General features: G+C 46.4%; 1 protein-coding gene across 1 annotated transcript in view; it reads right to left on the bottom strand.

Moving 5' to 3' along the window:
- The window catches only part of LOC127226652 (protein HEG homolog 1-like), a 52,746-nt gene that overhangs the window by 11,989 nt on the left and 19,476 nt on the right, over nt 1–21,281 (bottom strand). The window contains 6 exon segments of the mRNA XM_051190719.1: nt 1,793–2,302; nt 2,305–2,536; nt 2,538–3,118; nt 3,769–3,993; nt 8,909–9,244; nt 10,068–10,406. Of these exon segments, the coding sequence (XP_051046676.1) occupies nt 1,793–2,302; nt 2,305–2,536; nt 2,538–3,118; nt 3,769–3,993; nt 8,909–9,244; nt 10,068–10,406 (2,223 nt within the window).

The raw sequence follows: 21,281 nt of genomic DNA, 5'->3' as shown, positions 1-21,281 counted from the left end.
GGTCTCAAACTCCTAGGTAGACTAGGATGGCAGTGAACTGATACTCTTGTCTCTGCCTCCCAAGTGCTAAGATTACAGGGTCACATGGTCAGCCCTTTCTCTCCCTATACATAAACGGGCCCCATCTGATGTCATGAGGGCCTTTATGGGTAAACTTGAATGTTGCCTTGGCACCTTACTCATTCTATGTTGCAGGATGCTCACCCTGTTTGACTGTATATAATTAGAATGGTCACATTCCAATTGTGAAATGCCTGTTTCATACGGGGGTTTTGAAACACTCTCAGAAAAGCCTGAAGTCTACAAAACAGCATCATCATTTGCAGGGAGGAAACCACTGGGAACAAGGGAAAGGGAATAGAGCTAGGGCCTTCAAAAGAATAATCTGAAACAGGTGGGCCGCTCTAAACATGGCAACCTTACTCTTCACAGCTATTGTTGAAACTTATTCTGAAATTATATGCGTGTGGGGGATGGGTATGAGTACATGGGTGCACTGCTTATAGAGGCCAGGAGGAGGCAGTGCATCTCCTGGAGCTCGAGTTGCTTCATGTGGGTGCTGGGAACCAAAGTCAGGGGCACTACAAGAACAGTGTGCACTCTAGGCAGAAATACTCCAGCCCTATACTTCAAGTGTTACCTAGCATCACCTGTATGAGCAGAGCATCTGTATAGTTAAACATGGTGTCCATTATATAATTCTATAGTCTCCAGTGACTGACTATGCTGCAAACACTCACCCACAGGGACTGTATCAGCTTTAACGGAGTCTGCTGAACCTGGTATTGAACCAGTGGAAATGACTTTTCTGGAGATGCAATCATCTTTTCCTTCCCAGACACACTCAGGTTGCTGAGAAGGGAGCACTGAAGACTATCAGTAGAGGTAGGTTATGGCCCTGACCCTCCCCAGGTTCATCTTCACTGACAAACTGAAATTGTACCACTAACTGAGACCACTGCTGTACCACAACATTTCCCTCTCACTTAAGATGGCATCTGCCTCGCCTTCTTCATCAGCAGTTCTTCCTTACTGAGTCTGGGTCAACTACAGGTACATTGTGAGCACCACACCCTGCTGTGCCTGTACCTTTCTTTGCCCTGGGCTGGCTTTCTTTCCTTAGACAGGCACCTTCAATACAGCCATACAGATAACTTTATGCACAAGGTAAAGAAACTCTGGTCAAACGGCCACTAGGAAGAGGTTTGCTGAGCATCCTTTGGTTTACATGTCCCCTGGTTACCAACTAGCATCATGGAGACAAAGAACTCTGGGCCTCCCTGCATGGAGAGCAGCTGGAGAGTAGGCATTCAGCCCAGCCCTACCTCTAACAGACCACCTAAGGCTTTCTTTGGTAGAAAACTTGCTGGAGACTATGCACATGTTAGGCAAGCGCTCTGCCCCCTTTCTGCATCCTAGCCCTGATAACACTGCTTTTGCAGTTCCCCCATTGTCCAAACCCACATCTATGCCTAGCTCTGACCTGAGATGAGTCAAAGGCATGCTTGCAAAGCTTGGACAATAACAGGGCATGAAAGGCTACAGTTATATCTTCTATGCATGTCACACAGGACCAAAGTGTCCTCCTTCGCTTTCTTCAGAAAGGGTCATGTGACTTGGGAGGGGGTTATTAGGAGACCATTAGGCTCACACTGCTCACATTTCATGCTTTGTATTTCAACGGGAGTCATTCTAGACCATCCAACAGACACTTTCAAGCACCGACACATTCGCATAGACCCAGGCTGGATGGGGCTGTAGCAGTTGATGTGTGTTTTTAAGGTGCACTTACCTGAGGTCGGAGGGGACAATGCTGCTGGTGACTCTGGGGTGCTCTGAGCAGCAAAGGTGGTGTATTTGGAAGTCAATATTTCAGCTGTAGAAACATCTGGAGTTTGAGGTGAAGATGTTCTGAGAAAATGTGAAACTGGGCTGGCCTCTTCTGCCTGGCTGAGCTTTGTGGTCACTTCTGCTGATGTGGGTGTAGTGGTCAGAGGGATAGACGGAGTGGTAGGGTCCACATGCACCTGGTTCCCTTCTGTGGTGACGACCCCTTCCGGCGAGGTTGGTGGCACTAGAATGTCAGGGTTGGTTGGTTGGTGCTGTTTCTCAGGGGTCGTGTGCACGACGACAGTGCCTGAGGTCAAAGTTTCCATGCTTGGGGTGTTGGGACTGGTCACAGGAGCGTGAGTAGTGTGGGAAACAGAAGACGTCAAAGCTGGAGACATCCGGGCTAAGGTGGTGCTTGTGTCTGAAAGGGCTGGCTCTGTGGGGAACCCCATGAAGGCTGGGGACCAGGGGTCCCTGCAGGGAGGCTCATTGTTACTGCTTTGGCGGGGTCTGTGGGCAGAGGCACCAGGCTTGGCGACTTGGCTTCTGTGATGGTTTTCTCTTGCTGTGGGGTGCTCTGGTTCTTGGGGTCTGCTGTTTGGTTGCCGGGGAACACTGCAATGGCTGATTCCACTGTTGACATCTGGACCGACGTTACACGTGGTTCCCTTGCCCTGTGTGGGACTAGGGTAGATGATGAACGTGGGGAAGTCTGTTTGTGAGACAGAGTGTGGGGCAAGGGTTGACACCATCAAGGAGATGGGCAAAGGTGACAGTGAGGATGACGAAGGCGTGGCTGTCTCGGAGGTAGACTTTAGCTGCTGCATAGGAGACCGAGTTGACGGTAAGGTTGATAAAAACTGGTGGGGCTGCGGCGCTGATGGGAGAGGTGATGGGACTCCTGAATCAGATGGGTCCTCAATTGACTTAGTACTGGCATCAAGAACCAAGTTGTTTGACCCATTAACAGTGGATGTATAGGATGGAAGGCTGGATGTATGCAGAACCAGGGACTCGGTGGAAGACTGAACAGGTTCGCCATCATAGGAGGACACGTTACTTCCTTTAGCCTGAGATGAAGAAAAGTCTAAGTATGGAGAGTCTGAGGTCTTAATGGAAGAGGTTGAGCTCTCGCTGGTGTCTGAGGAGGAAGAGTTTTCTGTAATGGACAGTAATGCCCGTTCTCCTTTGGTGAAAGCAGATGAAGCATAGGCGTGGTCTGTGTGGCCACTGGAGGTCCTCTGTTCATCGTCTGAGCCGCGCTCTTGACCATAGCTAAGTCCAGGGACTACAAAGAGAAAAGACAAAGTTGGGTCAAGTAAACAAGAAATCTTTGAGATGGGCACTGGAAAATATTTGCCATGACTTATCCTTGAACTTAAGTGAGGGAGACACTGTCTCTGAGAGGTGATTTTTCCTGAGAAGCACTCTCAGTGAGGATGATCCCAGAAGGCTAAAACAGGGGTGGCTCAGAGAGGACCCCTCCTGTGAGGAGCAGCTATAGTAACATAAGTGGGAATAACGGAGAAGCGAGGAGCCTAAAAACAGGGAGCATTTCCAAAGCCTTTCCTCATGCCCTTTTTTAATAAAAGCAAATTGCCATGGAAAAGCTCCCAAGATCCTAAACAGTAATTGCCATTATCGAATGGAAAAATGGAAAATGCTCCCAACTTTCCACACTGTAATGAGGTATTTCTTCCCAGGAGATGACTTTAACCACAGTTACCACTCTGCTTTATTTTAAACCTTTCAGGCAGACATCAACCCTCATACCTCAAACAAGCACAAGGCGATGGGGGTGGGAGTGCTTCCTGCGGTGGAGAACCTAGAAGGTTCTTTTCCTAATGAGCAGTAAGCTACTTTTTGGGTTGCCAGCCAACACAACCATCCCGGGACTGAGAAGCGATCTACAGGGAATGCGGCAGTGGGAAGACACACCTCCAAGGGTAGGTGCCTGGGACAGCAGGCCCGAGTGCTCTGTCACATTCCCACGCTGAGTGGGGTGCACAGGGCGGGTTGCAGTGCGCGGGATGTCAAGGGACCGCAGGGTGCGCTCCCCACTCCGGGTGAGCATTGCAGACGTGTGGGTGTGCAGGGCTCGTGCCTCAGAAGTGCTCTCTGCCAGGTCTGAGCTGTCACTCAGCAGCGCACCATCTTCTGGAGCTGCAGGAAAGAGAGGTAAATGCAGGGACAGGGCTTTTAGCTTCACATCCCAGGCCACTGGGGCCCAGAGGCTTCCTTAGGGCTCTTTACCTGTGACCACAGGGCTGACACCTCTCTGTTCGGGTGTCCTGAACTCACCATAAGGAGTGTTACTCCAGCCAAAGGAGCCAGAATACTGGATTTCTGCTCAGTGATACAATATAAGAATCAGGGGAAGTTCTATCAGGGAAGTTGGTAGCAAGTTCAGGGCTTGGCCTGTGGAGCATCAGTTACCATGGGTCAAAAAAAAAAAAAAAAAAAAAAAAAAAAAAGCATGGATGTTGGGCAGTGGTGGTGCACACCTTTAATACCAGGCAGAGGCAGGCAGATTATTATTAGGAGTTTAAGGTCAGCCTGGTGTACAAAGTGAGTTCTAGGGCAGCCAAGGCTACACAGAGAAACCCTGCCTCGAAAACAAACCAATGACAACAACAACAACATAGCATGGAGGCTGAGGGTGGGCTTGGTTGGTGTTGTTTATTCCTTATTCTATATTTCTATATTTATGTGGGGAGTGCACATGCCACAGCGGGAGTGGGAAACTTAAGAGATTTTGTGGAGTCCATTCTCTCCTTCCACTGTTTGGGCTCTGGGGATGGAATTCATATCATTCGGCTTGACGCCAAGTACCTCTACCCATGGAGCCATCCTGCTGGCCCTGTTTTATTTTCATTTACGTGTTTATCTGGTTTTTGTTTGTTTGTTTTCGAGACAGGGTTTTTTCTGTGTAGCCTTGGCTGTTTCAGAACTCACTCTGTAGACCAGGCTGGCTTCAAAGTCACAGAGATCTGCCAGCCTCTGTATCCCCATTGCTGGGATTAAAGGTATCACTACCAACTCCAAGTCCTGTTTTTATTTTTAATGTTGTTCTATTTTATTGGAATAGGGAAGGTACCACATAAATACATACCCTTTCTCTCCTTTGGAAGCGTATATGTTGTATGCTAAATTTAGAAATAGCTTATATTATTAGATTACCAAGTAAATCCTTTTCAGAAATGATAAACACACGTCCAAACTCATGTGGCTATGTACAAATACACATGAATAAAATAAATCCTTTAAAAACCCTATTTATTTAAATGTTTATGTTTTAAATTTTATGGTGGTCAGGCTCCATCTAGACAGCTGAAGATCTTAGAGTCACAGTGATGGGGCCCGGCACACCACCCAGCATTGCCAGCGGGCCACTTGAGTGCACACACTCACTCTTGGGCAGCCTACAGAGACCCCATTGGCTTGGAAATGATCCGTACGGCTTGTGCCTCCATTCAGGTTCTCAAGCCCCAGGCCTGGCTTCCTGGTGCACAGATTCAGCACCCCTCTGCAACTGCTGTTTTAGTTTCTGAAAAGTGGGAAGCCTTGGAACTCCTGGCAGTGGACATGGTGAGAGCTGGGCATAGCAGCAGACTGCCTGCTGATCCCACCTGTCTGTGGGATCCCACCTGCCAGTCAGTGGGAACAGATTCTTGTGCCTGAGTAATTCCGGCAGCACCCAGCACCCAGTTCCTACAAGGTGCCCCCGATTGCACCCAGGCTTCCCACCCACGATTCTGACAGGGGTAGGCACCTGGAGCAGAGTGGCCGGAGCAAGGAGAAGAGAAGCAGAGAGCACAAAAGAGAACGAGGAACTAATAAAAGTTGTAAAGAGCCAATGAAGAGGCTCTGAAGGCTCTGGACACCAAATTTCTGGAAAGAGAGTCATGCCTTCAAGGTTAAGACCCTCAGAACCCAGGCTGAGAGCTGTTACAAGGGTCATCACCAAGGGTCCCGATGCGTGGGGCCTGCCCTGGGCCTGGGACATTACAGGGTCCTGTTTGTCACTGTTTGACACTATCAAACACCAAGAGAAACAGAAGCTGCTAGAGACCTGGTTTGAAGAGACCTGGTTTGAAGAGCTCTGGCTTCCCCAGGCTTCCTATCCTGGCCCAGAAAAGAACCTTCACTTGGAAATGAGCACTCAGACAGTTCCAGAGCAACAGTGAGCCAGGAACCACAAAGGTGGCCTAAGGCATACTGAAGGACTTGGGAGACACCTGGGTGCCCAGTCATCTAGCATAGATGTAAGTGTCCCAACCTCTGAAATAATTTTGTGAGCAAAAGGAAAAGATATTGGCTGAGAGATCTTATATACTCTACAAGTGAAACTGAGGCAGGCAAACAATCACATCAGGGTTATAGGCCCAACAGAGGGATGGATCATAGCCTGAAACAGCTGAATCTGAACCATGAATTGGGCAGACTGAGAGTTATCCAAGGCAGGTGTCATAATTAGTCAGCTTTGGGCTGATTCAGAGGCAAAGAGAGAAAGCAGTATACTAATCCATACTGAGTTAATTTCAGGTGTGAGGCTACTCCTTATCTAGCTTTAAAAGAGAACTTAAAAATTTAAATTATGTGTATGTGCATGTGTGCATATGTACATATGGGTGCAGGTGTCCATAGAGGCCAGGAGATGGCAGCAGATACTTTGGAGTTGGGATTATATGAGGTTGGAAGTTGCCTTATGTGGGTGCTAGGAACCAAATTAAGGTCCTCTGCAAAAAGCAGCAAGTGCTCTTAATGGTTGACCCATCTCCCTCCACCCCTTCAGCCTCATTAAAGTCTGATCACAATGAAATCACATTTTCCACATGGATCAATGCAACATTACCTGCGGAGAGGTGTACTGAGAGATGTAAAAGGGAAAAGCTATAGAACCAAAGACCGTGCTAGGGACTCAGCACAGCTTTAGCATGTGTTGCCTAGTGTGCACAATGCCCTCAATTCAAGCCTCACAACTCTGGGTGGCCCTGGGAGAAGAACTATGGTCTCACTTTGAGAAGGTAAAAATCCTGGGCCAGTAGTGCTGAGGGTGGAAAACGGTACTTCCCAGGCAAGAAATAAAAGACCGGACATTTTCTCCTCACACATTTGCTCTTTCTTTTTCCCTTTCTTTTCTCTGTGTAGCCCTGGATGTCCTATTGCTCTGTAGACTAGGCAGGCCTTGATCTCAGAAATCCACCTGCCTCTGCCCCAAGTCTGGATTTACAAGGCATGTACCACCACACCAGGCTCACACATGTGCTCGATTCTTTCATGCTCAGACACTTTTGCATGTTACAGGTGTAATAATAAGCTGTGATTTGCCTTCATCGATGAGGATTCTCATATGGAAGAAATGGGGAGTTATTAGCAGCTGGGTAGGTAAGAATTTAAATCTGTCAGAAATGTCTTAACAAGCATGCTTGCTTTAACTAGCACCTACTTTATGATGATAAAAGGCACTAGGAACTGTTTACAAAATTTACTCAAAATCACTATTTAAAGAAAATAAAACAACAACAAAGGCCCACAAAACAAATGCCAAATGTTCTAAAATGTTCGTATTAGACTTCACCAAAGTTAAAAACATTCATTCTCCAATAATATCATCATAAAGTAAGAATGACAGGCTAGAGAGATGGCTCAGCGGTTAAGAGCACTGGCTGCTCCTCCAGCTCCCACATGGCAGCCCACAACTGTTGTAACTTCAGCTCCAGGCCATCTGACACTCTCACATAAACACAAATCCAGGCATAACCCAAATGCACATAAAGTAAAAATAAATACTTTAAAAAGTACAAACTTACAAATCACAAAATGGGAGAAAGTGGCCACAAATTACACAAATCAAAAGGAATTAGAGTCCAGAATATACAAAACAAACAAACAAAACTCCAAAACCCTTTATACTCAATGAGCAAAATGATAGCTTAATTTTTAAACAGTCAAAATATTCAAATAGGTATCTTCAAAGAAGATATACACGTGGAAGGATTGTATGAATAGATGTTCATTATTACTAGGATAATGAACTGGGAAATGCACATTTATACCATCATCTACACATATGTGCACACACACACACACACACACACTTTGGAAAATAGTTTGGGAGTTTCTCAAAAGCTTAAAAAGGATACTACTAGCCAGGCAATGGTCGTGGCTCATACCTTTAAACCCAGCACTAAGAAGGCAGAGGCAGGTGGATCACTGTGAGTTGGAGGCCAGCCTGGGCTACAGAGCAAGTTCAGGACAGGGAAGGCTGTTACACAGAGGAAACACTGTCTTGAAAAACAAGATACTACTGTATAACTTGTAACTATTGTAATTCCCGTGTAATTCCAAGACAGAATAAAATGTGTTCCTGAACAATCATAGGGACACTATTAATAATAGTGGATCCCTGATGGAACATCATTCAGAAAGACAAATGCATGCTTGGTGAATCTTGAGGCCATGTAAAGTTAAATACACAAAAAGTCCATATATGATAAGATTGCTTCCACAGGAAATGTCCAGAAGTTCTGTGACGAGGAGGTATCGGGGTTTGGGGCAGGCTATACACCATGAGAGGGCATGGACACAGAAGCCCCCCCACCATTCTATATGAGGAAGGGGAGGTGAGGTGGCATCAAAAGCTTTGCTGTGCAAGTATGAGACTGGAGTTCAAATCCTAACACTCAATTAAAAAGCTGAGCATGGCCACAAGTACCTGTAAGCTCCAGGACATGGGGGCAGCCTTATTTAATTAGTGAGCCCCAAATCTAAGTGAGAGACTTGTCTAAAGAATGAAGCGGATAGCTTCTGAAGTACATACCGGAGGCTGACCGATGGCCTCCATTTGCATGTGTGCCCTTGCACACCTGCACACACATTTACGCATATGCATACACCCTAGAGAGAGAGTTGGGATGTACCAAAAAGGATGGGACATGTAGGCATACTTGTATTAACCAGCTAAAAGAATGGCCTGGGACCAGTACAATTACTTTCCTAATGCAGGCTTTAGAAGGTCATAGGAGCAGACACACCCTAAGTCCCTGTGGTATACTTCCACGAGGTAAGAACTCACTTGAATGTCCTTCATGTGGTGCTGAGGAATCCAGACTTTCCGAGGAAGATGTAGATGAAGGCTCTGAGTAACTCTTCCCACCCAACCCCGAGCCACCATTTCGGGGCTGTTGTGCAGTGTGTGCGAACTGTGTCAAACCCCGCGTGCTCCCAACGTCTGGATGCAAATCGGAGCTCTCTGCTGTATCTGTAGATGTTTTGCTCTCACTGGGGAACCACTGTCCTGTGCTCTCTCCACCACCAATGGAGGGGACTGACCTAAACGCCGTCTCAGTCAGAGGTATGGCACTTCCATTTCCCAGTTCCCAGCTGCTGGCAAGCTGATGTCCTCCAAAGGCTGTAAGATATTGGGGGGAGGGGAGGCCATTAGTGGACCCAGAAAAGATGCTTAACAACTAAGATGGAGTCCCTCTAAGGCAAGCTTCCCTCAGCCAAGTGTTTATATGGGCCACCCTGTAAGCTTCACCATGTTCTAAATTTTTCTAAAATTATTGGATGTCTTCATTATAGAAATATTGAAAATAAAAGTTATGGACAGGAGACTTGAGAACAGCATGAGCAAACAGTAATTTATAGGCTTGAGTGTTTCTCTATCCCTTGAAAAGTAGTTCAAGGGAGCAGTCATTACATCCAGCAAGTTCAATGTGCATAAATACTGTAGGCAGAGAGTTTTCCTAAAAACCAACTGGAACATTGATAAACATTCTTCTACTTCTGATGTACAATAAAATAAACTATAAGGAGTAAGCCAAGCTATGCATTTGGGAAATATATTTATGTCTGACAACTTATTTATAAAGATGATCTATACATAAAATCACTGAAGCCACCAGCTGTGAGGAGCAGGTCAGGGTCTCACTTTAAAGATGACATTATAGAATGAAGACGGATCAAACTGAGAGAGTCCCGAGGCTGAGGTCTCCACTCTCCTGAGAAAGCTGTGTTTGCTTTACTTAAGCCCTCCACATCTTGGTGTTCTCATCTTAGGCCTGGCATTTGTTCACAACCAAAGATAAAAATACAATCTTGGGATAGAGCAGACAAGGATCTGATGTCATCAGGGACACTTTTCTTCAGACTGCAAATGGTCTCAAGGAGACTCCCTAAGAACGCCCAATTATATAAAATGCCCACAATTCAAATAAAGGTGAACTACTTACTGGGGGAATCACTTTGCCAGTGTATGGATGGAAGTCCAAGTCCATTTTCTGCAGATGGCTCAATGCCTTCTCCATCTCCTAGACTCTCAGTCAGTCTGCTGTCTGTCCTTGAGTCAACCACAGAAGGTGAAGAATGGACTGAGGCTGAAGTTATGGCAATTCTGGAATGCTCATGGAAACTCTCTCTCTCGTTTATAGGTTCCACACTGACAGTCAAAGACCGGAGCATTCTTGGGACACCATTAGCGAATGTGTTGGTGACATGTGTAATCTTTGTCTGGGTGACTGATGGGCTTTGGGGATCGGTGGAGTTGTTAACATTCTTTATACTTCCAGATGCTAAAACAGAAGAAAATGTGCTTCAAAACTACTTGAATGGCTAATGTAGGTACAAATATACTTATTATGTTTGATGTGTATCTGAATTCAGATGTGTATCTGAATACCATGGATATGATACAAAGTAGACTCTTGTAACATGATGATACAAGTAAGTGCAACTAGGAGACCCTCCTTCATTTTCTCCTCACCAGTTCTAAGTCTCTCAGAGCTGGCTAGAGACACAGTTAGTTCACTCACCATACACGAGCTAAGCTTTCTATGCAAGCTAAAAGGAAGTCAGGAGAAACCCAAAGAAATAATCTATCTTGTTTTCTATAGAGGAACTGCATTCCACAGTTGCTGTAGGAATTCTACAACACAGGCCACCGTGATAAGGCTACTGCTGCCGGTTTGCTTTAAGCACTGTAACCCTTTTGTTCAAATGCTATTTGAACCCAGTCCATACTGTGAACCAATTTTGAGCCCGTAGAGGGTGTGCAGTCCCTCAGTCAGCACTGGGGCTGGCAGAACACAGTCAAGACACAGCCTAGGACAGTAGTTCCCAATGGTCACCCCCAAAGCCTCCTTACTAGTTCCTAAATCGTGGCCACCATAAATAAAGCTTATGCTTTGAAAAGCCATCCAACTACATTCATTGACAGAACTACTAACCAACAGGAGAATGCATTACTGCTCCAGGGATTTTACTTAATTTCACCTAGAAGCTCACAGACTTCATTATTGTTACTTCATCTCACTAAGCTTTAGAGTGATGTCTTCAAACCAGTGTAATACTTGAGCAGGCACTCCAGGAGAACAAAGACTCTAGGCTGGGAACCTTTTTTTTTCCCTGATCCATGAAACAGGTGGCTGCCCTCAGATAACTGTCAGAGCCTCAAAGATTCAGATATATACCATAGGTTAGAACACATGGTCTGCTCATAGATGTCTGGCTGAGAGCTTCCTTCCATTGGGAAACTTTCCAGAGGTACTTAAGACCTGACCTCTAGAAGCTACCTTAAAGCTCCACACTGAGGATGCAGCTCAGTGGTAGAAAACTCACTTAACAAGCATGAGGCCCTGAGTTCAAATACCAGCTCCATGAAATAGTTCTTGGCAAGAACTAAGTGCAGGAAAGCCTGGGGAACAAAATGAAGGGGCAAGGAAAGAAGGTGCATTGTTTTCTTTTCCACCTGAAGCCAACAGCAGTAAAGAGCTGTGTGGGCCTATATCATGACAGCTTCCAGCTGTCAATCATGGCTCCAAAAAGGGAAAAAATCTGCTGTTATAAAACGTTCTCTGAATACCATTCTTGTGTGCAGTTGTGGCCAAAAGCACAAATAGACTTTAGACATAGTCAGAGAGAAAGAAAAGGAAAGAGAAGTTTCCTTTTATTCTCCTGCAAAACCACAGACCCCCTGACACCAGGAGCACAATCTGCTGTTCTGGTGACTGGACCTTAATGAAAACAGATGCAGGCAAAGGTGCAGGCTATCCATAGAGACAAGGGACTAGAAAGATGTGGATGCAAAGGCATCCAGCCTTGCTGCAACACAAACAAAAAACAAAAGAACAAGACTCAGTCTCAAAACTCAACCCAATTGTGGCTGGAGAGATGGCTCAGCACTTAAGAGCACTGTCTGTTCTTCCAGGAAACCCAGGTTCAATTCCCAGTATCCACATAGCAGCTCACAGCTATCTGTAACGCCAGGGCTTCTCCACACCCTCTCACAGACATACATGCAGGCAAAACATCAATGAACATTAAATAAGTCAATAAATTATTTAAAAAACCCAACTAAACAGAACAAAGCAGCTACCCTGAAGTGAGCAGCTGCAATGCCTTAGGCATTGTGTTGAGTGCCTTATACACACATCTCACTTTGTCCTCACAGTTAATACTTCTGCAAAGCAGTGCCTTGAATGAAAAAGGGAATGCAGAAGAAGAGGAACATGGTATGCACTCACTCATATAAGGATTGTAGATATAGAGCAAAGGATCACCAGCCTATTATTCACACTGCCAGAGAAGCTAGGATACAGGAAGGAACCTAAGAGATTCTTACAAGGTCCCTCACAGAAGGCGAAAGGAACAAGATCTCCTGAGCATATTGGGGGGGGGGGGAGCAGTGAGTGAAGAAGGAGTTAGGAGAAAGAGAAGGGGAGGAGAGGAGAACATGTGGGACCAGGAAAATTGAGTCGAAGGATGGATAGATGAGAGAGAGAGAGAGAGAGAGAGAGAGAGAGAGAGAGAGAAGATATACCATAATACAGGGAACTGTTATGGGTCTGAAGAGAAAACTGACTCTAGAGAAATGTCCAGAGACCTACAAGGATGACCCCCAACTAACAATCTGAGCAACAGTGGAAAGGTTACCTTATATGTCCTTCCCTGATGATGAGATTGATAACTAACTTATATACCACCATAGAGCCCTCATCAAGTAGCTGATGGAAACAGAAACAATAGCTAAACACTGAGCTGATCTCCTGGAATCCAGCTGCAGAGGGAGGAATGATTTAAAAAAGGGGGGGTCAAGGCAGACTACAGGAACCCACAGAGACAGCTGACGTGAACAAGGGGGAGCTCATGAACCCCCAGACTGATAGCTGGGAAACAAGCATTGGACCAACTCAGACCTCTGAACATGGTTCTCAGTTAGAAGGCCTAAGGGCCCTCTGACAGTGGAACCAGGATGTATCCCTGGTGCACGAAATGACTTTGGGAACACATTCCCCATGAAGGGATACTCCCTTAGCCTAGAGACAGGAGGGAGGGCCTAGTCCCTACTCCAAATGACTTCACAGATTTTGATGATCCCTCCTGGAAGGCATCACCCTCACCATGAAGTGGGGGGGGGTATGAAAGGAGGGTCAGGGAGCATGGGAGGGAGAGAGGGAGAGAGGGAGAAGGAACTGGGATCGATATGTAAAATAAGAAAAATTATATATATGAAAAAGGGAATGCTTGTCTAACTAATTCATGTGTGTGATCCCACATGGGCATCTGCTGCACAAGCTAGGAAGAAACTCACTACACTTCTAATCAGTGAGCTGGCATTTGTGATCGTTCTTGGGTGGCCACCCTGAAGCAGTCATTCACAAAAGGGAAACCTGAGTCTGAACCAGAAAAAAGGGAGAGAGAAGGGGACGGGGAGAGGGAAAGGGGAGGAAGGAAAACCCAGCTGGTGAGATAGCTCAGCTAGTAAAGACACTTGCCATCAAACCTGACAAGGTTTGTCCTATGTGATGGAAAGAGAAGAACAGACTCCTACACGTGGTTCTCTGGCCCCAACACACTATAGTGCATGCACTCCTCTACACAACAGATAAATATAAATAAATAAATCTAATAAAAAATTAAATAAAATGTCAACAATGGAGTACCACCCACCGGGACAAGGCCTGAGTAAAGTTCCTAGTCTTTGTAACAGGCCATGTGTCACTCTCCAGTCACAGGACAAGACCTCAGAGCCTCAGGTACCATCCATCCATCACATTGCTTGCCCTTGACTGTTATCCAGAACTTCCCAGAAGCATTGCTGAGGCAGCTGGTGTTAGAACAAGACAGACTAAATCCACAATTTTTCAAGTTACTAATGTTCTCTCACTTCACAAAGTGAAATCACCACAAAGCAATTTACCTGGACCACATCAGCTCAGCTGCCCACAGGAAAGACTTCTGTAAGTCAAGACCCATTATTGCAGAGCTCTTACTGAGGCTCTGCAAATGTCACCTTCAAAGAACATTAGTGCAAGTCTCACAAACCGGCAATGGAAAGCATTCCTTATATAAATATCCCTCTTGGAATTACTTACTACCCCGAAACATTCATGCCTATGGATTAAACTGGATGCTTACTTCGTCCGACAACAATCGCATGCCCCACCCGGTTCCCTTTGTACCCCATTTCCAGGAAGCTCATACTAAATTTAGTGCTCAATTGTGGTCGCTCTCACACAATTCAACATACACATTTCTGCCTTCAGAAGAGCTTCCTCTCCTCCTCACCCAGGCCAAGTGTTGCTTTGCTGATGGCCCCGCCCCCACCCCATGATCAAACAGCAGTGTATGATCATCAAAGAGACTATGGGAAGTCTAGAGAGGCGGAAGCTGGAGAGGGTGAATGAAGAGCAATGCATTCTGGACTTTCTTGTAACCCCTGGCTCATCTCCCTGGGCCTGCTCCAATGCTGAAAGATAGAGTCTCTATTCAGAAACAGATTAACTCCTGGCTGCCCAGGGTGTGGAAGAGGCTGAACTGAACAGGGTGTTGTAGTTTGTGTTCTATTGCTATAATAACATAACGGCCAAAGCAATTTATTTTATCATCACTGAGGCTAGAACTGAAATAGAACCACGGAGGAGTGCTGCTTACTGGCTTGCTCCTCATGGCTGGCTTAGCCTGCTTTCTTATAGAACCCAGGACCACCAGTCCAGGGATGGCACCATCAGCAATGGGTTGGTCCCTTCTACATCAATCATTTTTTAAAAAAATGCCCTACAGATTTGCCTACAGGCCAATATGATGGAGGCATTTTCTCAGTTGAGGTTCCCTCTTCCCAGATAACACTAGTTTGTGTCAGGTTCACAGAAACCCAACCAGCACCACATGCATGTGTAGCTAGGTGGCAGTAAAGGAGGTCCAGATGACAAGATGAGTGTGTATGGGCCACCAAATGCTGCCACCTTTCAGATCATCTGATTCCTTGCCTGGATGCCCTTAGCTGGTCACCTATGTGCACACCCTGTGAGGGGTATCACTAACCTTCTTGGTCTGAGTATTGGGCTATTGATAGCTGATGGTTGCTTGGGGAGGAGGGTCAGTTTTCTTTAAGAGGGATGTATGGTCTGTTGTGGGTTGACTGTGCTCCAATGAATGGGCACACACCCATGCATTTATGGACAGCAAGCCTTGATCCATAGGGAAGAAGGGATGGATGGATGGATGGACAGATGGATGGATGGATGGATGGAAGGAAGGAAGGAAAGAGGGAGGAAGGGAGGGAGGGAAGATAGGCATGGTTATGAAATAGTGGTGATCTGAGGAGCCTGGAGAGCTGGATGGTGGTTATAGGAGGGGGCAAACATGATAGAAATATACTGTATGCATGCATGAAATTCTCAAAGAATAATTAAATGCTATATTTATTTTAAAAAATAAAAACAAAACAAAACAAAAACTCCTCTGACTTAAAAGGATTTGAAAGTGCAAATCCTGCCACTCTGTCATGCTTGCCATAGCCCAAGGCTAAAAACAACCTGAACAGCCTGCAGAGGGCCCAGATGAGCCTCCTGGGGGAATCTGGGCACACGCCCTCAGTTCTTAGCTACTGAACATTGTTCTAGAAGAGTCCTCAAGAGGATGAACTGCAACGACAAATGGGTGGCATAGAGGTCTACAATGAAGAAACACTTGTGGAGCAGAATCGCTTAGTTGAGGCTAGTGTGTACGAAACAGCATGGCAGAATGGCCAGGGCAGCTCTCCACAGCCACAGTGCCTAACCAACGCCATGCAAACACTTGAACTGTGCAGGCTATTTCATTCAAACAATGCCAGGAAAATATTACGAACCTATTTTCTCTGCCATTAAAGAAATTGCCTTTGCAAAAATAAACAAACAAAACTCAAGCTGCTAATCAAAAGGTATAACGGTGTCTGGCTGGCATTTCATTCAAGTGCCCTGGCACATGCTCTCCTGTAAGCACGCATTAGTCACACTTAATCTTTGTTGCATGTGTGTACAGAGGAGGGGAGGAAAAGAGAAGGGGGAGACAGGAGGAGGGGAACACAGGAGCCACCAGACTGGCTGACATTTTCCCTTCATATACAGTTAAAACGTGTTTTGAGCATGAACCTCAATATTAAGATAAACTACACAGATGCACTTCCACCCAAAGCACGTGGCATGGGAGGAATGGATTTTAAATCTTCCTTTGCTTCCCCTCTTAGCCTGACACATTCTTAACCAGCTAATCATTTTGGGATTATTTTGGAATTGGAGGGATGGCCTGGGGACAGGAGTACTCACATGAGGAATGGTCTGAGGGAGGTGGTCGGCTCTGGGTCCAAGAGAATTGTTGCCTGGAGTGCTCCTGGCCTGATGAACTTCTCTTCGGGGAGAGCATGGTTGACTCCCCAAGTTCCAAAGCAGGAAGGGGAGGCTTGGCTGGAGACCCAAGTGCCAGGCCACTTGCGTGTGCACAGTCCCTTCTCCTGGGTGCTCCCTCACCCTCTCCAGCAAGCCCGGAAATATTCCACTCTGTATTTGAGAAGAGCTGATTCTTCCTTCTGACCTGGAACTGCTGGGTGACTGGGAAAGGCTCTCCAAGGCTGAAAGCCAGACAACAACAATTAAAATCCCACCAGTGGACTTCCAAATGCCTCATTATCTCTATTGGGTCCAACTTCAGCCTCCATGATATACACAGATGTGAGGAGAAGGCAGGAAGAGTAATTCATTCTAGGAAAAATGAACTGCAAAAGAAATCAGCAGCCAAAGACCTTTTTACCCCACCAATGGCCCTCCTGTAAGGATTCAGGCATTATGCTGGCCTGCCCCTGTCACCTGGTAGAATGCACTCAGGCAGTGCCACGGTCAGCCCAGGGTTCCATGATTGTGTTGTCTGCATGCAGGTGCAAAGGACCCTTTAAAAGAAAGACTCCGCCCACTTACGCTCTCTTTTCCAGCTCTCTTCCCACTGTCTTTGCCACTCTCTTCCCCGTGATTGCCTTTGGGTAGACAGGACTTTACCTGTCTCCCTCTTCTCTTCTGTCCTCTCTCTGTGTCTCTTTACCTCTTTCCTCTTACCCCCTCTCCCCCTTTCTAATAAAACTTCTCACTTAAGCTCCGTCTGCCTGTCCCTCCGCCTCAGTCACCCTCGCCTGCCATGGCATCGGCAAAGTTCCCTTGGAGCTTTATCATAATACCTCCTTAGGGGAGGAACTATCAGCAACGAAGCACGCCAGTGCTAAGCCTTAGCTGGTCTAGAATTAGAGATCAATGTTGGACTATGAAGACTTATCCTGACATTCTGCAAAGGGCCCCAGAATGGCCCAGAATTCAATGTATGCAGAATTCCCAAACCAGAGAGTATCATGTGCAGGGGTATTGAGCTCTGCAACCTCATTCATAGACAGAACTGAGTGCCTCTAGTCACAAGGGTATGACACCAGGAAGTCATCTTCAATGGCTTCCGCCTCTACTGTGAGGTCCTCACCAACCTTCCTTCTGTTGATATGGATTTTTTTTTTTTTTTTTTTGGAGATAGGGTCCCACTATGTAGACTAGGTTGGCTGGCCTTGAACTCACTTTTTTAATTTTAATTTTTGAGGTGGGTTCTCATACTTAAGGATGACTTTTAACAATTTTTTTAAAGATATATTTTTAGGTGTATGTGTGTGCACGTGCACACATGCACGCCTATGGTAGCCAAAAGAACACTGAATCCCTTGGAGCCAGAGTACTGGTGGCTGTGAACCACCCAATGTGGGTGCTGTAAGTTGGGTCTGGTAGAGAAGTCATTTTAGTGGCTGAGCTTGAACTTCTGATCCTCCTGCCTCCACCTTCTGAACGCTGGTGTGGTTTATATGGTGCCAGGGACTGAATCCAGGGCTTGTGCCCATTTGGGTTGGTCCCAGCCCCTCCTGTGTTAACTCTTTGCTGACTGATTCCTCAGCACCTTCACCTGCCTCCTGGCTGTCCATCTGAATGGTCCAGCTCACTTCGGGTCCCCTTTGCTCCCATATTAGACATCTCTTAGGCTGGCTGCCAGATGGATCCTCTCTCACACTGTCTTAACACTATCACTCTGTTGTGCAAAACCCTTCAGTGAGTCTTCCCACCACACCAAGTAGAAACTGCCTGGCTTGCAAAGTATTCCATCATCGTTCCTACGCTCTCCATAGAGCTAGCTGTCCTGCCCACTGCTCTGTAACTCTCCCAGGGAGGACTCGGGCACTGATACCCCACAGGAAGCCACATGTTTCTCTCTCCCTTTTCTCTTCACTCACACTGGGCACCCCATTCCCGAGCTGTCATGCCCACTCACTCAACACAGACTTCAGCTCTCCTCACTTGGGAACCTGTTGCCTGCTCTCCACATACTGGGTTAATTAGTCTCCGAGCTTCAGTTTCCAAAACCTTAAATAGAGAACAACGTGGCCTCCGAGGGCTGCTGGAAGGCTAGAGAGAGCAGGCTTGTTGCTATGTAGGTGTGTGCCTAATTAGCACTACTTTGCTTTGTCTTCGTCCTCAGGTTGAGCTGTACTTACAGAATTGCTGCCTCTTTTTGAAGCCTTTTGCTGGAAATACTAAGTTACCAACTGTGCAGACGGGGCAGCAAGAACCAGTCAAATTCCATCGACACAAACAAAGCCTCGCCATCCTTCCCAGCCCTTGGGATGCATGACTGCATGACAGGAGCGAGGGAGCAGGGAGGTGGCATGAATTTAGACTGCCAGGGAGCACAGATATCAAAGGACACATCGGGATGCTGAGCAAATCAGCACCCTCCCCTGGTCTGACTTTACAAGCATGGCTCTGGGGGGGGGGGCGGGACTTGCCTGGTCCACCCCATGCAGAACCTCTAAATGGACACCGCTGCTGTGAATGTGGGGGTGGGGTGGGAAGGGGGCAGAAGGTTTGTTTTCTAGGATAGGGTGTATATAAATGAGCATCATGACACACACTCACACAAGGAGCTGCCGTGGGCGGCCGGGGCCATGGTGACCTCAGGCGAGCATCCAGCCTGCAGAGCAGTGATGCCCGGTCTGCTGGAAGACTTGCCCCTCCCCTCAGCACTTGACTCAGGTAGGAAGGAGGGGCTTTCTGGGGCTCCCGAAGAGCTGTGGCTCACTCTGCCAGTCTGCGCTGCCATCCCCTTTCTGGAACCTGAATCGTCCTCTTGACTCGGATAAAAGGGGGTGTTTCCTATATGGGGTTCGGTGTTGTTACTTTCTGTCCAATGGCTCCTCGCAGTGGCTGCAATGGCAAGCGAATGCACCAGTGAGGACTCAATGGTCTCTGAAAAGTACACACGAAGGAAGTTTTAGCACCCCAAATGGAACTTTGGAGGTTGTTGCCAGCTTCTTAAAAGCTCCATTGGGGGGGGGGGCGGGGGAGGTGGCTCCACAGTTAAGAACACTCGATGCTCTTGTGGAGAGTACTGGAGTCCACCCCAGCATCCACAATGAGGGGCTCACAAATCCTAGTTCTCTCACTTCAGGGACTCTGACGCCCTCTTCTGGCCTCTGAGGGCACCTGCACACACATGTATTACACATCCACACACATGTGCACACGTATTAATTGAAAATTTAAATCTTTATAACCCCCTATTTTTATTTTCCTGATTTGAGAATATTTCTCTTTGTGCTCAGGACTGGAGCCTGGGGAAGCATGGAAAATTCTCAGTGGGAAGTAAATGAAGTCATTTCTATCTTTATAAGCCAAGGCAAAAATGTCAAACCATCTGATAAGCAGAGCCCGCAGGCAGGCAGAACTATCATTTGTATCTAAATATACCAAACAAGCAAAAAGAACAAGTTATCTTTTAGATTAGTACTGCCCACAGAATTAAGTGAGATAAAGCCACAATTTGTAAAATTAACTTTGGTAGCCACTTTAAAACACATATGTGAAATATTTTATTTTATTCAACATATTGAAAATATCATTTCAATATGACCTTGATATAAGAAGTATCAAGATAGTAATCACACTTTTGTAGTAAACAAACAGTTAAGTCCAGTTAATATTTTATTGCCCCCTTCTTCATGTGTGTGGGTTTTGCCTGCACGTGTGTCTGTATGTCACTTTCGTGTCTGTACCCTTGGAGGCCAGAAGAAGCATAGGATCCCCTGGGACCGGAGTTACAGATGGTTGTGAGCTGCTATGTGGGTGCTGGGAATCAAACCCATGTCTCCTGGAAAAATGGCCAATTGCTCAGCTTTTTCAGGTGGGTAGGGCGATGATTACACAAATTGTCCTATGAGATTCTGAGAATTTTCTAATGGAGTTAGTTATTTCCTCTGCCAATTCCTTGAGAATTACTGTTCATGACCTGATTCTCTTTCCTGGAGGTGATAATTAACAGAGGCCTCCTGCAGGAGAGGGCACATGGGCTCCTTTGGGGACCCAGCCTGCCAGGCAAGGCCCATAGTAAGATACAAGTTGGCTGCGGGAGGGTGTTGCCAGAGGTAGGCAGACAGTCCCTAAGGTTATGAATGGCAGTGGCCCACAGGGTATGCTTGTCTTATTCTTGCTCTGCTACAGAGGCTTCCCCCAGAAAAGGCGAAGGGACCGAGGGCATAAAGGTGCTTTCTCGACCCTCTTGATTAATTGGACACAGTAACAAAAATTAGTCTCAAAGGAAATGAGAAAAAAGGAGTTGCAGAAAGACAGAAGGATGCCCCAAAGGCTAGGAGGACAGGAACAAAAGGAAGATAATAAATTTAGCTCCATCAGAACCTAAAAAAAAAAAAAAAGGCAGAGGCCCAGTCACTGGAAAGTGTGGCTGGCCTCAGAGAAGGTAGTCATAGCCCCTTCTTGGGAGGATAGGCGTGGAAATCCCAGACTCTAAGCAGCTGAAGGAGTTCCACTGTAGGAAAAGAGTGGCCACAGGCAGACAGAACACTGCTCACACTGAATCATGCTATCTCCCTGAAAGCAGACTAAAGAAAGATGTAAGAATGGAAAAATAGACGCTATAAATAAAACCACAAGGCTGACAATAATCCCCTGCAGTGTCCTCAATAATCCTGCCATGATCAACAGCTAAAAATGCTGATATATACATATACATATACATACATACATACATACATACATACATACATAAATTCCTAAATGTACTTCCAAGCTGGTAAATAAGGAAATCAGACCAAGAGC

This window comes from Phodopus roborovskii, unplaced genomic scaffold, assembly GCF_943737965.1.
Source record: "Phodopus roborovskii unplaced genomic scaffold, PHOROB, whole genome shotgun sequence".
NCBI classification, from domain to species: domain Eukaryota; kingdom Metazoa; phylum Chordata; class Mammalia; order Rodentia; family Cricetidae; genus Phodopus; species Phodopus roborovskii.
Note: the sequence above shows the minus strand (reverse complement) of the source record. Positions and strands in the feature narration are given on the sequence as shown.